At 35.0% G+C, this 15107-nt stretch overlaps 1 protein-coding gene across 2 annotated transcripts in view; it reads right to left on the minus strand.

Moving 5' to 3' along the window:
* Window positions 1-7153: 7153 nt before the first annotated feature.
* LOC116550966 (canalicular multispecific organic anion transporter 1-like) overlaps window positions 7154-15107 on the minus strand; it is an 85866-nt gene continuing 77912 nt past the window's right edge. For both annotated transcript variants that reach the window (XM_032277175.1, XM_032277176.1), the window contains 6 exons: window positions 14987-15088; window positions 12262-12405; window positions 10794-10952; window positions 9064-9230; window positions 7851-8045; window positions 7154-7510 (listed from right to left, as the gene is read on the minus strand). In XM_032277175.1, the coding sequence (XP_032133066.1) occupies window positions 7372-7510; window positions 7851-8045; window positions 9064-9230; window positions 10794-10952; window positions 12262-12405; window positions 14987-15088 (906 nt within the window). In that variant the 3' untranslated portion in view covers window positions 7154-7371. The remainder of the gene's footprint in view (window positions 7511-7850; window positions 8046-9063; window positions 9231-10793; window positions 10953-12261; window positions 12406-14986; window positions 15089-15107) is intronic.

Below are 15107 nucleotides of genomic sequence, written 5' to 3' on the forward strand. Positions count from 1 at the left end.
GACCTTTGAAAACATTGGCAAATAGTATCAATTACCTGCATATTTGTTTTATATTTTTGTTTCTTTGTTTATGTTTTCAGTAAGCCCTGAGGAATATAGCATGTATTTGAGATATTATATGGTTTTGGTTCTGTTTTACTCAGATTTTTCCTCATATTTAGTTTTGAATGAGGAAAATGTGCTCAATTATAAAAGCCCTGTTATTGTTTTCTATTATTATTTTTAAATAGTCACACTCGGACTATTTTCAACCATTAGGTTAGTTTGTGATGAGAGCAAAAAAATTGTGAATACTGGAAATAATGTAGAAATCTAATGTGGAAGGCGTTGTGGCAGTTTCAGTTTCTACAAATCAGCATTTGTAGCAGAGTTGTTTTTTTGTTTGTTTGTTTCCTTTAAGAAAAACCACAGGGACCAAGACAGAAAATATAACAGTTTGATTTCTATAATTTCCATTTTATTTGAAGATATATGGATACATATACACACACACACACACACACACACACACACACACACACACATATATACACACATATTTTCCTTAGTAGAAGAATGCTTCATATTGTTACTCAAAAATTATATCTGGTCAACTTTTTTTTTTTATTGTAAAGTATGTCTGCTTTAGCCATTGCTGAATTTGACAGTATGTTAAATTTCCAGTCACCGAAAAAGGAAACTAAGCAAGTTCATTTCAAAAACCTCAAAACATTTCAGCTTCTCATAGTAAAAAGCTGAATATTACTAATATTTTTCATATCTAAAAAAAAAATTATTAGCAATGAAATTGCTGATAAAACACAAATTTCAATCAAATACCTTTGTGTACAGAAAATGTCTATAGCAGTTAGATAGAAAAGTATAAAATGTTTGTTGAAGTATTTTACTTTAGAACGAATAGAGAAATGCCAAAGATGAATCCTTCACTGCATTAGGAAAATATTCCAGATGTTCTCTTGGACTTTATATAAGTCTGTAGTGGATTGTAGAATTGAAAAAGTCTTTGTGAAGGTCTTCTAAAAGTGTTCAATTTATCTCAGAATCTCCATATATAGGATCAGCTTTAACCTAAAACATTATAATATTAAAAAATAACTTGAGTTTCTCAAATATTCGAGATGTTCAATACAATCTCTTAGTCCATTAATGCTTTTGGAAACAATTGACAAAGTAGGACAGGCAGCTAATCTCATGTCCTAAAGTTGGAATTTAAATAATTTGTATCTGAAAATTAGAATGACAGTGTTGGATTTTGGGGGCAGTAGTTTAGCATATTCTCTAGTATATAGCTACACCTTTAATAAAATGAAGGAATGTCTTCAATCATATGTTAGGGGGCTATTTATAGTCTTAAAATCAATGTAGTTTATTTATTTAAAAGATAATGCATCCTGAAAGGGATCATTTATGAATAATAATCTGAAGTCTTTTCATAAAACAATTCACTTTAGTTGTACATTTAGCCAGTGTTATTTGAAGTACGTAACTTTTAAAATATTAAGTGTCTTGTATGAGTCAAATATTTGAATGAGTAATTTATTTTGTATCAGGAATGTTTTGGTACTGTGTTTTCACTCAAACCACTGACTTAACAGATACTACTGTGTGTAACATGTACTAAATATTACAGTTATTGTGCGTAACAGATTGTTCCTCTTATATTTGTGTGCATACAGCTAATTCATGTTTTCATGTAAATAAATACCATTTTGCAGTTTGTTTTTTAAACTGTGTATTTTTCATTTGGGACTAGTCTGGAGTACATTTTTCAAGCTTCTAAATAAGAAAGTGAGGATGGAACTGATTTGATGCCCTAGGCACTCAACCTCACTAGCTGATGCCTAGTTCCAGAAATATGCATTTCTCTGTATCCTTTGTGTTGCTGATATGCTTTCCACTTATTTCTCTAATTTAGAAAAGACAGTTCTTATAGCATATGAACAGCATCTTCAGAATTCTGAATACTAATTCATGACTTCTGACCATAATGGAGCCAGGAGCTAAACTATGCTAACTTAATCTAGTTAGTTAATAAATAATCCTGCATAACAGGATTTCTTTGGTTGATGCTTAATAAATATTTTCTCTAACAAAGTTTATATTAGTTTTTGGATGAAAAAGAAATACTGTGTTTTGCTTCTTTAAGAAATGCATTTGATTAATGTAGTCTTTTAAGATGAGCCTTTTAAATAATGATGGTAGACTTGACCTTGGAGGGACTCAAATATACGAGGAAATACGGCAATACTTCATATTTACCTTAGTTAACAGATAGTGTCTCACTGAGCTAGGCAGCTTCAGATGTAAGACCCAATGATCCCCACTTTGTGGAATTCACACCTTTGTGTAATCCTACTCCCTTGAATTTGGGCAAGAGATAATGAAGTTCTGCCAATGAATAATATGGCAGAAGTGCTGGGATGTCATTTCTGAAACTGGGTTTTAAAAAGACCAGCTTCCTTCTTGGATGCACCCTCTTGCTGACTTGTCTTTCAGAGCCCAGCTGCCATGTAAAAAAGACGACGTAAAGAAGGCTTTTCTGGTGAATACAGGTGTAGAAAGACACCCTATAAGAGAGGCCACATGGATGCCGACAGGTACCCCCCAGTGGTAGGAGACATGTATTTCCAGCTACGGGAGACAGCCTTCTTGAAATGAACCCCTCAGCCTTGGTAAGGCTTGAGATAATGCAACTACAACTGACTGAATGCTACCTCATGAGAGACCTTAATTCTTATTTTGGCAAAAATTATAAACAGTTTGCCTTTCATCAGCTATGTGACTATCAGGTTCCTAACCCACAGAAAATGTGAGATCATTCATTTTTGTTGTTTTGTTTTTCTTTTTCTTTTTTTTTTTTTCTTGTACTTTAGGTTCTGGGGTACATGTGCAGATCATGCAGGATTGTTGCATAGGTACATACATGACAATGTGGTTTGCTGCCTTCATCCCTCCAACACCCGTATCTGGTATTTCTCCCCTCATTATCCATTGCCACCCTCCCCACCTCCACTGTCCCTCCCCCAGCCCCCAACTACTGACCACAGTGTGGGATGGTCCCCTCCCTGTGTCCAAGTGTTCTACTTGTTCAACACCCACCTATGAGTGATAACATACGGTGTTTGGTTTTCTGTTCCTGTGTCAGTTTGCTGAGAATGATGGTTTCCAGATTCATCCATGTCCCCATGAAGGACATGAACTCATCCTCAAATTTTTGTTGTTTTAAAGTACTAAGCTTTGAATTAGTTTGTTACACAGCAGCAGATAATAGTGTTCTTACTGTGGCACTGCTCTAAATATTTTACTAATACTAATCAATTTAATTTAGTTCTAGCCACCATATGAAGAGGTACTATTATCTGCATTTTCAAATAGGGAAATTAAAGCATAGATGTGTTAGGCAGTTTTCCCAGGATTACAACTAAGTGAGAGAGTCAGGATTCAAATCCAGTCTATGCTTGTAATCCAAATGCTGGCCTCCCTAATCCATTACAGAATATAATCCCATAGTACCTTTGCTGTTCCATTATCACACCTAGATAGTATCCATGTAAGACCTCTTATTTACCAAATAATGTTAACGCTGGAGATTTATGGTATTTATTCCTTTACATTTTTGACAAGCAGGTTTAGAACTTAATTTCTAAATACAAAATGAAATCAATAGCACTTATTTCATTTGGTTTTTGTAAGTGCCTGGCACATAGAAAGCGATATTAGCACATATGATAGATACAGAAACAAACAGTGTTCAGTGACTGCGAATTTTATGTGGATTTTATTTATTTGTGTTTTGAGATGGAGTCTTGCTCTGTCTCCCGGGCTGAAGTGTAGTGGTGTGGTCTGCAGACTCCACCTCCCAGGTTCTGGCAATTCTCCTGCCTCAGCCACCTGAGTAGCTGGAATTACAGGCACATTCCACCACATCTGGCTAAATTTTATATTTTTAGTAGACACAGTGTTTTGCCATGTTGGCCAGGCTGATCTCGAACTCCTGACCTCAGATGATCCGCCCACCTCGGCCTCCCAAAGTCTAGGATTACAGGAATAAGCCACTACAATTGGCCTTATGTGGTTTTATTAAGGATGCCGCAAGTGGGTTATATTACCTAATATCCTTAGAGCCTAATTCAATGGGTCTAGAATTTCTGTAAATTGTTGAGAGTTCTTCTGATGAAATATGTAAAAAAGTTTGATTCGGTAAAGCATTTACTTTGTTTTGACAAGAATTATAAACAGTTTGCCTTACATTAAATTTTTTAGATTTTAAAGCAGGAATAAATGCAATTTGTTTGATACTTCATGAATTACCTATTAATTGGCTTACCTAAAATACCTAAAAAATTTCAAATGCTCTAACACTTGTAACTCTGTAACTTATTTTATATTTATACATATGTATATGTGTATGTGTGTATAAACTCAGGCTTTTAAAAAAATTACATGTTTGGATTGTACAAACTCTTTTGAACTACAGACTAATTTTAAGTGACTTCTAGGAGTGAGACATCTTGGTAGAGAACTAGGAAGAGCATCATCAGCTTTGTAGTCACATAGACCTGGATTCTGTGTCTTATTGTCTCAGCTCCTCTTGGAATCTTAGTATCATATTTGGTAAACAGAGTGGATAATGCCTTTCTTACATATTTAGTGAGGATTGAAAGTGATACATGTTCCAAATAGCACATTACCTGGCACATCCTGGGCTTTCAATAATAAACATTCTCATTATCCTCAAAGAAAGCAACTTAATGCTACTTAGCATTTTTCTCTATCAGCTATGGTAAATATTGTGTATATTTAAATTTATCCTTATTTTATTAATCTATTTTGAAGTTAAAATCTTTAAACAAATCATACAATCATGGAATAACCGTTTTATTACAAATGTGCTACCTTTCTGTAACACAATCATTTTGAGTACTTTTCACTTTGTTTCTAGTATACATTAATAATTGAACAAGTTCAATGTACATAATTGAAATAAGAATAAAATATTAATTTCTTAAAACAATAAAATTATCTTTGAATCACTGATTTAGTCATTTTTTGTTTTTTACTTTTGCTTTCCTTTTACTCTGTATTACATATGAAAATAATATATATCTGTATATACATGCAGAAAACTACACATATTCTAAATACACAGATTGATGAATTTCCATAAACTGAATTTTCACAAAGTGAATCACTCAGATTCACTTCAAGAAACAAAATGCTACCATCATCCCAGAAGTCTACCTCGTGTACCCTATTATAACTCTTCCCCACCAAGGATAACCAGTATCCCAACTTCTAATAGTATAAATTAGCTTTTCTTTAAAAAAATCATATAAATAGAATCATGGACTCATATAGTAATATTCTTTTGTGGCTATTTCACTCAGCATTCTTTGTGAGATTCATCAAATTGCCTGTAGCTGTTGTTCATCCATTCTCATAGCTAGATAGAGTTCTATTATGTGAATTTACCACAATTTATCCATGATTTTCCACTATATTTTAAAATTATGCAGATTCTCTGATTTACTAAAATTATACAAGTAGAGAGCTAAAACATCTTTTAACTGATATTAATGAAATATCTTGATTCCTTTCTTAATGGAATTCGACAGCTGTACATACAAAGCACTTGTAAAGACAGGACAACACTTCAAGTAGCTCACATCCTTAAGGGAGGAGACTTTAGATGATACAAGTTTTCTAGTTTAAGGCAACTTTTCATAAATACCCTTAGGAAATGAAGCAAGGTTGTACAGGGTTGCATAGGAAGGAAAAAAGAGGATAAAAGAAATGGTTGATGGGTTTAAAGAACATGTTAAACTCTATTATTAAAATCTTCTTGAAAGAAAATCCAATTGAAGTTTAAAGACTTTAAATTTGAAGGGCAATTCAGAGACATAATATTGCCTCTTTTAAATAAAACTACTAAAGAAAAAGTTCTTCAAAATATGATTAGGACTACAAATCAACAATCCTCTCACTAAATGTAATAAAATATCTCACTGAGGTTGATATATTAATCAAAGAATAATGTTCCAAAGAAAATACTAGGTTTTTTTTTTACTCAAAAGTGAATAGTAAAAATATAAAACATTATAAAAAATTATAAAATTCTGTTCATATATAATTACTCTTTCCCAAAAGCAGCTGAATAACATTTTTTCTGTGATTCCTTCATCATTTCATATATTGTACAATAACTCAACATATATTTTTAAAACCTATTTGTTTTATTTATTGATTGATTTTAAAGGCAGGGTGTCTCTCTGTCACCCAAGCTGGAGTGCTATGGTGTATCACCTCACTGCAGGCTTGAACTCCTGGGCTCAGGCAATCCTCCCACCTCAGCGCCCGGAGTAGCTGGGATTACAGGTGTGCACTATCATGCCAGTCTAATTTTTTTTCATTATATTTACTTATTTTTTGTATAGACAGGACCTTGCTTTGTTGCTCAGGTTGGTCTCAAGCTCCTGGCTTCAAGTTATCCTTTCACCGCGGCCTCTCTAAATGCTGGGATTATAAGTGTGTGCTCAGCCCACATCTATATAAATTAGTATTTATTGTACTCTAAAACGTCTAGTCATTCATTATACACACATTTGTTGGATATCAGTTATGTGAAAGGACTATGCTAGGAACATAACATACAAAGACGATTAAAACTGGGGACTTGCCTTCAAAGGGAACGGAGACTTAAAATAGAGCATGAGCCCTGCCATGATAAACGTATGGATGTGGGGCTAATGACAGCACAGAAAAGTGGCGTCTAGATCACACTGGAGGGCAGAGGGAGAAGATCGAGTGATACTCCATTGAGAAAGGAACTCCCAAGTGAAGTTAGAGACTTAAAGAACAAGTGGCACTTAGCATTTTGCTCAATGTGGATAAGATATGAATCAAAGAGGAAGACTCAGTACAGCCCAGAATAGTTAGAAACTGTGGTGCTGGCTGGGGACGGTAGCTCACACTTGCAATCACAGCACTTTGGGAGGCTGAGATGGGCAGATCACCTGAGGTCGGGAGTTCAAGTCCAGCCTCGCCAAAATGGTGAAAACTTGTCTCTACTAAAAATACAAAAATTAGGTGGGCGTGTTGGCACACACCTGCAATCCCAGCTACTTGGGAGGCTGAGGCAGGAGAATCACTTGAACCTGGGGGCCAGAGGTTGCAGTGAGCCGATATGGCACGATAGCACTCCAGCCTTGGCAACAAGAGCGAAACTCCGTCACTAACAAACAAACTCTGGTGCCTATTAGTGTGTGTGCCAACTTATAGCAGGCGCCTGCCCTTGTGCGTTTCTTCTCTATGTTTGCTTTTAAAATGCTAATGCAGTATGTTTTTTTTATTATTACATGAATTAACACACAGCTAAAGAAATTTATGTTTTGTCCTTGAGTCTTGTGTTATTCCAGCTTCTGTTGTCATTTCATAGAAAAGTCCCTTCTGATGTATCAACTTCTGTGGTGCTTCAAATTCCACAATCCTTCCAGAGTCTAGAACAAGCACCCTGAAATGTGAAAAAAAAAATAGCTTCAGATAACCTACAGTCTTCCACTGCACATTTTTTGGTCCTCCTAATATAAAGTGTAAACTATTGTATGAGTTATATCAGTACAAAATATAGGTGCTAGTTAATTCAGGAAGTATATGAAGTTTTCTAATATTCTTTTAGCTTTAACTTTTGCTTCCAATTCTTTTGGAAAATACCTTCTATGCCATTAGGGAAAGTTTTGTATCTCTCAGCACAGAAATAATTATTTATGACTGGCAAGTAATCAGTGTGTTTCATATGCCCAATATTGATCTTGGCAGAAATGATTTTATTTCTGAAAAGAAAGAAAGCACACCTGTCTGAGTCAGTGATAGACTGCAGCCTGTGAGCAATTGTCAGGATGGTGCAATCAGAAAACTCCTTCCTGATTGTGGTCTGCACCAACTTGTCTGTCTCAAAGTCGATGGAAGCTGTTGCTTCATCCAAGATGAGAATTTTTGTTTTGCGAAGCAAAGCACGAGCCAGGCAGAGCAGCTGCCGCTGGCCTACGCTGTTAAAAATAATAACGATAATAAGGTAATTTCAACCCTGGACTTCATAACACACTTCCTGTTTTAAAATTCTGATGATACTGCTATTCATTCTTTTTCCCACCCACAACTTCATTTCTTCTTTTATTCAAGAAATATTTATTGAAGAAGTGCCAGGCTTTAGACCAATGAGCAAAACAGACAAAAATCTCTGTGTAGCCGATACATTCTCATGGGGACACAGAAAGCAATAAGGAAGATAATTGAATAAAATGCATAGGAGGAGGAGTATACAAGTACAGTGCAATATTTTATGTCATAATTTCATGCATATAATAAGTGCTAAGAAGAATTCAAACACACAGAAGGGGTATAAAGTGTGGACGTGGGATGGCATTTTAGATGGGCTTGCCAAAGAAATCCTCAGGAGAAGTTTTAAGGCAAGAACTGAAGAACATGGAGAGTGAAGAATGCAGATTTCCAGTAAAAACTTGTTCTTGGTAAAGGAAATAGCAGATATTCACGCCTGTGGTAGGCGTGAATTGTTCTAGCAAACTCATGGACACAGCATGGAGGCCAACGTAGCAAAAACACGGAGGGGAAGGGAGAAAGTAATCAAAGAAAGGCTGGTGGGATTATCACCACACAGGTCATCACACAGATCTAGCTCGCTTTCCTTGTGTCTCTGATCACATGAAGGGGGCTATTTTAAGGCAACAAACAATGGTGAAGGCAAAGTAGCCCCTTACCACATTTTTTAGTAACAAGGCTCTTTGAGCAGCAGTCTTGACAAAAGAAGATTCAATTAAATAGTGACTTTTCATAGGGCATTGTTCCTTTTTATCCTTTTCTTTCTCTTAGCCAGTGGTTTCCCAGCCTGCAGCTGCCAGTTTACTTTTTCTTCTTCTTCCCTAGAGGGAATCAGCCGTGGTGCACTTTAAACAGCCCTAGTGGCTCAGGAGCTATGTATTTCATGGAGGCCAACTCAAATTTCCAAAGAATGAATAACCTGGATAAGCTCTGCTCTCAGCAGCTTACCTGAGGTTCTCGCCACCCTCCGAAATCTCATACAGTAGCTTCTCAGGAAGGGACTGCACAAACTCTTTTAAGTGACACAATTCCAGTACCTTCCACAGCTTGCTATCAGAATATTTGTTTAGGGGATCCAGGTTCATTTGAAGGGTTCCAGAAAATAAAATAGGATGCTAGAGCAGAAAATAGTCCCGCATAATCTTACTGTCATGAGGTGTAAATACATTTTTAAAAATCAGACTCAAAACAAAGCAGGAGAAAACAAAATGATCAGATCTAATATAATCATCAAATTCATTTTATATGTAAAACAAAAACAGAAGAGAGTCAGAATAAACTATAATTCATATTAAGTCATTATAAGTCTCCTGATTTTCTTTCTCCTCCTCCTATTATTGAAAATAATAACAACTACCGTAATAATGATGATAATTACTGCTATGTAGTCAGGGATATATATAATACAACATATAATAAATATGAAGTATAGTATGTACCTAATATTACTAATCAATATAGCAACTCAGAAAGATAGAAATTAGTATTCCTATTTTAAAGGGAGGGAGCTGGAGGTTCTGAAGAGCTCTCATCCACACCAGACAGAAGGTAAGTGGTTGAATAGAATTCAAAGAGGATTAAGTCCGTTTTCTTTCTACTACACCAAGATGCCTAGTGAAACTATATTTTACTCCATGTATGAGAGAGGAAAGACTGATGTCTCTTTTTTTCCACTAAATTTTTTCCTTTCCAGAATTCCAGATTCTACTCAAATTTGTTTTGAGGTAAATCCATGAATACAAGTATATGTCTAAATGATATTTTAGTGTATTAAAATCAGTATTTTAATATATTTTTAGAAGATAGTACAAAGATATTTCATAAAATACTTTTAAAAATCTTAATTCACTCAAACTCAGCTAAGTCTTTCTTTCTTTTGAAATGGAGTCTGTCTCTGTTGCCCAGGCTAGGGTGCAGTGGTGCAATCTCAGTTCACTGAAATCTCTGGCTCCCAGGTTCAAGCAATTCTCCTGTCTCAGCCTCCTGAGTAGCTGGTATCACAGGTGTGCACCACCATGCCGGGATAATTTATGTACTTTTAGTAGAGACAGGGTTTCACCATGCTGGCCAGGCCAGTCTTGAACTCCTAACCTGAGGTGATCTGTCTGCCTCGGCCTCCCAGTGCTGGGATTACAGGCATGCACCACGTCCAGCTTCTGCTGAGTATTTCATCTTTGGCTTTAGAGGCATATTTTTAAGCTAATTTGTGTGCCTCTTAATGATCAAATTCCTTTGATTCCACAGATAGAAAAATCAAAGGACTTGAGAAAAGAGATCTAGCTAAATTATTGCGCTTTTTTTAATGTTTCTAAACTTCAAGTGAAAAAGAGTCATAATTCTACACTCAAACTGCCAACTAAGCAAAAACTTCAGTAATTTTTTAAAATCAATATATTTCAGTCTGATCTATTTATCTGAATTTCATTTGCACTTATGAAGGAAATTTTATCAAAAAAAGATGTATTGGTTTTTCAAATAGATAAACGCTCTTAGGAAGAATGCTTTATAATAAGAGTGTTTAAAAAGGGTTCAATTTCCTAGCAGTTTTTCATATAATTCATTTAAAATGATATGGCTTCAAACAATGAATTTATCAACTTGGAAGGAGTAGATTTCAAAAAAGAAAACAGATTTGCTTAGAGTGGGTTAAGAAAGATTACTGGCAAAATATGCTTTACCTGTGGAATAATGTTAAGTTTGCTACGAAGGTCATGAAGTCCAATAGTTGATATATCAATTCCATCAATAATAATTTTGCCTCCTGCTCTCTCCACAATTCTAAATAAGCAATTTGATAGTGTGGATTTGCCTGCTCCAGTCCTTCCCACAATTCCAATCTGTAATTAAATAATCATAGACTCTACTTTTTGTAAGGGAACAAGGCCTTTGTGATGACAAAAAATACATTAAGTGTTAGGTCAATGGGTTCCAATATGTCAACAAGATGAACCTTGATGGGCATGGAGGATGTCATGTGACATCTGAGGACCAGTGTTTATCCAAATACTCTTTACTCGCTCTAGAGGTTCTGACTAATCTGTGTTTTTCCTCTAGTTTTTAGTAATTTAGTTACCTCCTCACTAAAGGTCCCCAGCAGACCCAGGAAAAACAGGTCATTCCTGAACTGCCCCTGAACTGCCCACTAAAGGTTAGGGCAAAAGAAGCAATGAGAATGAGTGGTTTCATTGAGATTTTCAGTAAACAGATTTTCGCTACCTTCCCTTCACTGAAACAAACAAACATGCAAAGAAACAGTGTATTGCAATATTTCGCCAGATAGACTAGAAAATCCAAGGAACGCCCGTAAATTTCTCTGGTGTATCAAAACAATTCTGCATTAAAACAACTCTATTATGTGTGGCCACAAATAGTGTTTAAGGATTTTGACTCTCGGCCAAAATAATCATCTTGTCACAAACATCTCAGTGATTAAACATGCTCCTGTGACCATGAGAACTAAAGAGCAATCTCTTCTGGTTGCTGATTTGTGCCTTGGTATTAATACCAATGTTAGGCAGGTATAATATTAAAGTGTTTTGTTGTTGTTGTTGTTCTTGTTGTTGTTTTACTCTAGTACAAAATCTTAAGTCTAACAAAATACATCAGAAAAAACAGAAATCTGTTGAATTCATTGGGGTACTCAAAATTTCAGAATGATTGTTTCTGGTCCAAAAATATATCTACTACAAAAATATTTCTGCTAATGTGTCTGTTTGCTTTTTTAAAACACAAAGCCAATATTCTATGCTATCAATGGTTTTGTGAGTTGCTTGTGTTAACTAAAGTGCATTTCAAGCATTTTCCCATCTCTTTAATGGTTTTGGAAAACATGATGTTTTTGACTATACAAATAGTTAAACATATGTATTTACTGTATTTGGGGTAATGATTTATTTATTGTTGCAATTCATTTTATAGAGGAAGTAAAAACCAAGTACACCAAAATTGTGTTTCATAGTGGTGTATGAGCAATTTAATTAAGAACTGTATTTTTTATAGAGGGAAAATGTATTCAGTACACACCAACAACATATCTTTATTATTTTTATGTAAAACTTTAACAAAAGGCCCCCTTACATTCAATATCATATTATACTCAACAATGAATGCATTCAGATAAAAGGAAAACTAAAGCATATATGATACCTTCTCTTCCCCATGAGTCTGGAAAGTGATATCTTGTAGTGCTAAACTAAGATCATCTCTGTATCGAGCCTGATAATTAATAAATTCCACTACACCTTTATTGGGCCATTGTAATGGAGGTCTTCTAGATGTTATCCAAGGTGACTTAAAACAAAAACAAACAAAAAGAAATTCTTTAAACAACAATTATAATTAAAAAATCCCTCCCCCCAAAATAATTCTTACGCATGTAACAAAAGTGAATATAAATGATGAAAGACATTTGTAGGTATTATGATTTTCTGAAGACAGTTTTAAATATTACCAACATGAAACTTATCTAGTTATAAGAAAATATTAGAAATAAGTATTTTGAGGTAATAGGACTTCTCATCTCCTATCAAGTTATTAAGAAAAATCTTCTAAAATCCCTATTAAGGGCCCGAAGATAACTTGAAACTTTGGCTGAGATAAGGACAGTTTGTCATTTATTCATTCCTCGAAGGCTTACTATGTCAGGTCACTATTTTAGTTGCTGGAGATTCAGAAGTGAGAAAAACAGATAAAAATTATTTCCTTTATGGAGTATGCAGACTAGTGGGGAGAGACAAAAAAGAACCATATAATATACACAGCATGTTGGATAATGAAAAGCTTTGTAAGACAAGAAACAACTAGGGTTGGGACAAGAAAGAGGTGTCATTTAAAGCAGTGTAGTTAGGAAAGACTTTGCTGACCGTGGTGAGAGAAAATGCTATGTGGATACCAACGGAAGAACATTCTAGGCAAAGGGTTTGGTAACTATTTGAAACTGATTACTTGTGCCCAAGACTAAGACAGGGGCCTGTGTGGAATCCTGGAGGAAGTACGAGATAAAAGAACACACAAGACTGTGTGATGCCTGGGCAATGAGGTAAACTGTTTCGGAGAGGGAGTGATAGCTAATGTCAAATGATAGGTCAGTTAAAGTGAGGACTGAGAAAGGACCAGCTGTGATCTTCATGAGGGAAGGTTCCATGGAGTAATGGGATCAAAAAGCCTGTTTGGAGAGGGTTCGAAAATGAGTCAGAGAAAAGGAAACAGAAAAGCATGAACAGGCATCTTTGCAAAAGAATTTTTCTGTAATGGAAAGCAGAAAAACAGTGTAGAGGGCTGAATAAGGTTATTTGAACATGTTTATATCTCTTCGACATCAAGAGTTTTTGTAGCAATATTTGTCACAACTTGCATCAAATTCCATAAAGGTTTTTGTTTGTTTAAATGTGTGTACACACTTCTTTTATCATCTTTTTCTAATGTGAAAGATATATATTTATGAGCAAAAATTTAGAAAATATAGAAAAATAATATTTTATATTAGCCCTGTGATGACAGACTGAAAAAGCTGAATATTGGTAACTAAAGATTGTGAAGGTAGACTAATGTTTCATGAAATTTCTATGAGAAGGAAAAACAAGACCTGGGGGAAAATTTGGAGGAAAATTCAAAGTTCAGGTACGAGTTGGAGAATATAGAAAATATTTTAGCATAGTTACAGGCTGAGAGGAACAGCAAGGGAGTAGGAAGTAGAAGAGGTGGTTAATGGAGTAAGAGCTGAGGGAAGACAGGAAGAGATATTACCACAAATGCAATGGGAAATGGTAGATTTTTCTTTGGAGGAGGTGCCTCTTCCTGAGATTCATGAGCAGAAGAGGGAGAGTTACAAGATAAAAAGGAAAGCTAGCTTCCTAGGAGGATTGAAGAACAGAAATTCAAACCATCTTTGTCATCCACCATGTTAATTAATGGAATTTGGAAGCAGAAGTAACCTAGATGAGTAAAATATTTTAAAAACTTAAATATTTTACTTTGTCAATAGTCAAAATAACTCTTTGCCCTCCCAAATTACAGTTACTTGGAAGAAACAAAACAGACTAATTTATTCTCCTCTCCCTTCTCTTTCACAGATATATTAATGATGAGTATACAGAACGGAAGGTATAAGCAATCAAATGTAATTGATTTAGAAATTGTGCAGAATCTAAATAATTATGAGTTGACTATATTATGACACTTTTCTTACTGTAAAATCCCCACAAAGTTATAATTGCCAGTTGTATATTTTACCCTATACATCAGTAGAGGACAAATCACTGTGCCTTTTAGAAACAGGATACCATATTGCATTTTTATAACTCACTGAAGTGGGAATATATCTTACAATTTAGGGAGTATCCCAATTTAAATAGCAGTGTTTTTATTTCTATTTTAGTAATATATAAAGTAATAGGCCACTTATAACAATTTTGGTTTTAATTTCATTGAAACTCTGAATATTATATGAATTTAGAAATGCAGGTTTGCTTAAAATTTATTTTTTTAAATGATAATTTATGGTACATTACAATGTCTTACTCTTGCATCCAACCCATTTATTGATTATGTAGGAGTGCTCATCGCTTACCTCTTTTTTTTTTTTTTTTTTTTTTTTTTAATTAAACAGGATCTTGTGCTATCACTGAGGCTAGAGCACAGTGGCTCAATCATAGCTCACTGCAACTTTGAAATCCCAAGCAGAAGGGATTCTCCCGCCTCACCCTCCCAAGTAGCTTGAACTAAAGGCATAAGCCACAACACCCAGCTTACTTTTATTTTTTGGAAACACAGAATCTCACTATGTTGACCAGGCTGGTCTTGAACTCTTGACCTTAAGTAGTCCTCCCACCTCAGCCTCCCAAAGTACTGGGATTACAGGAGGAGTGCTTACCTCTTTAACCATATTTTCATATTCACAAACTCTTTCAAGAGAAACTGCATTGGTTTCAATTTCACTTGTTTTCTTTACCCAAAAATTCAGAGAATGAGTTATCTGGGGGGTATGGTGAAGA

This window comes from Sapajus apella, unplaced genomic scaffold, assembly GCF_009761245.1.
Source record: "Sapajus apella isolate SASKATOON/1434 unplaced genomic scaffold, GSC_monkey_1.0 scaffold8, whole genome shotgun sequence".
NCBI lineage: Eukaryota > Metazoa > Chordata > Mammalia > Primates > Cebidae > Sapajus > Sapajus apella.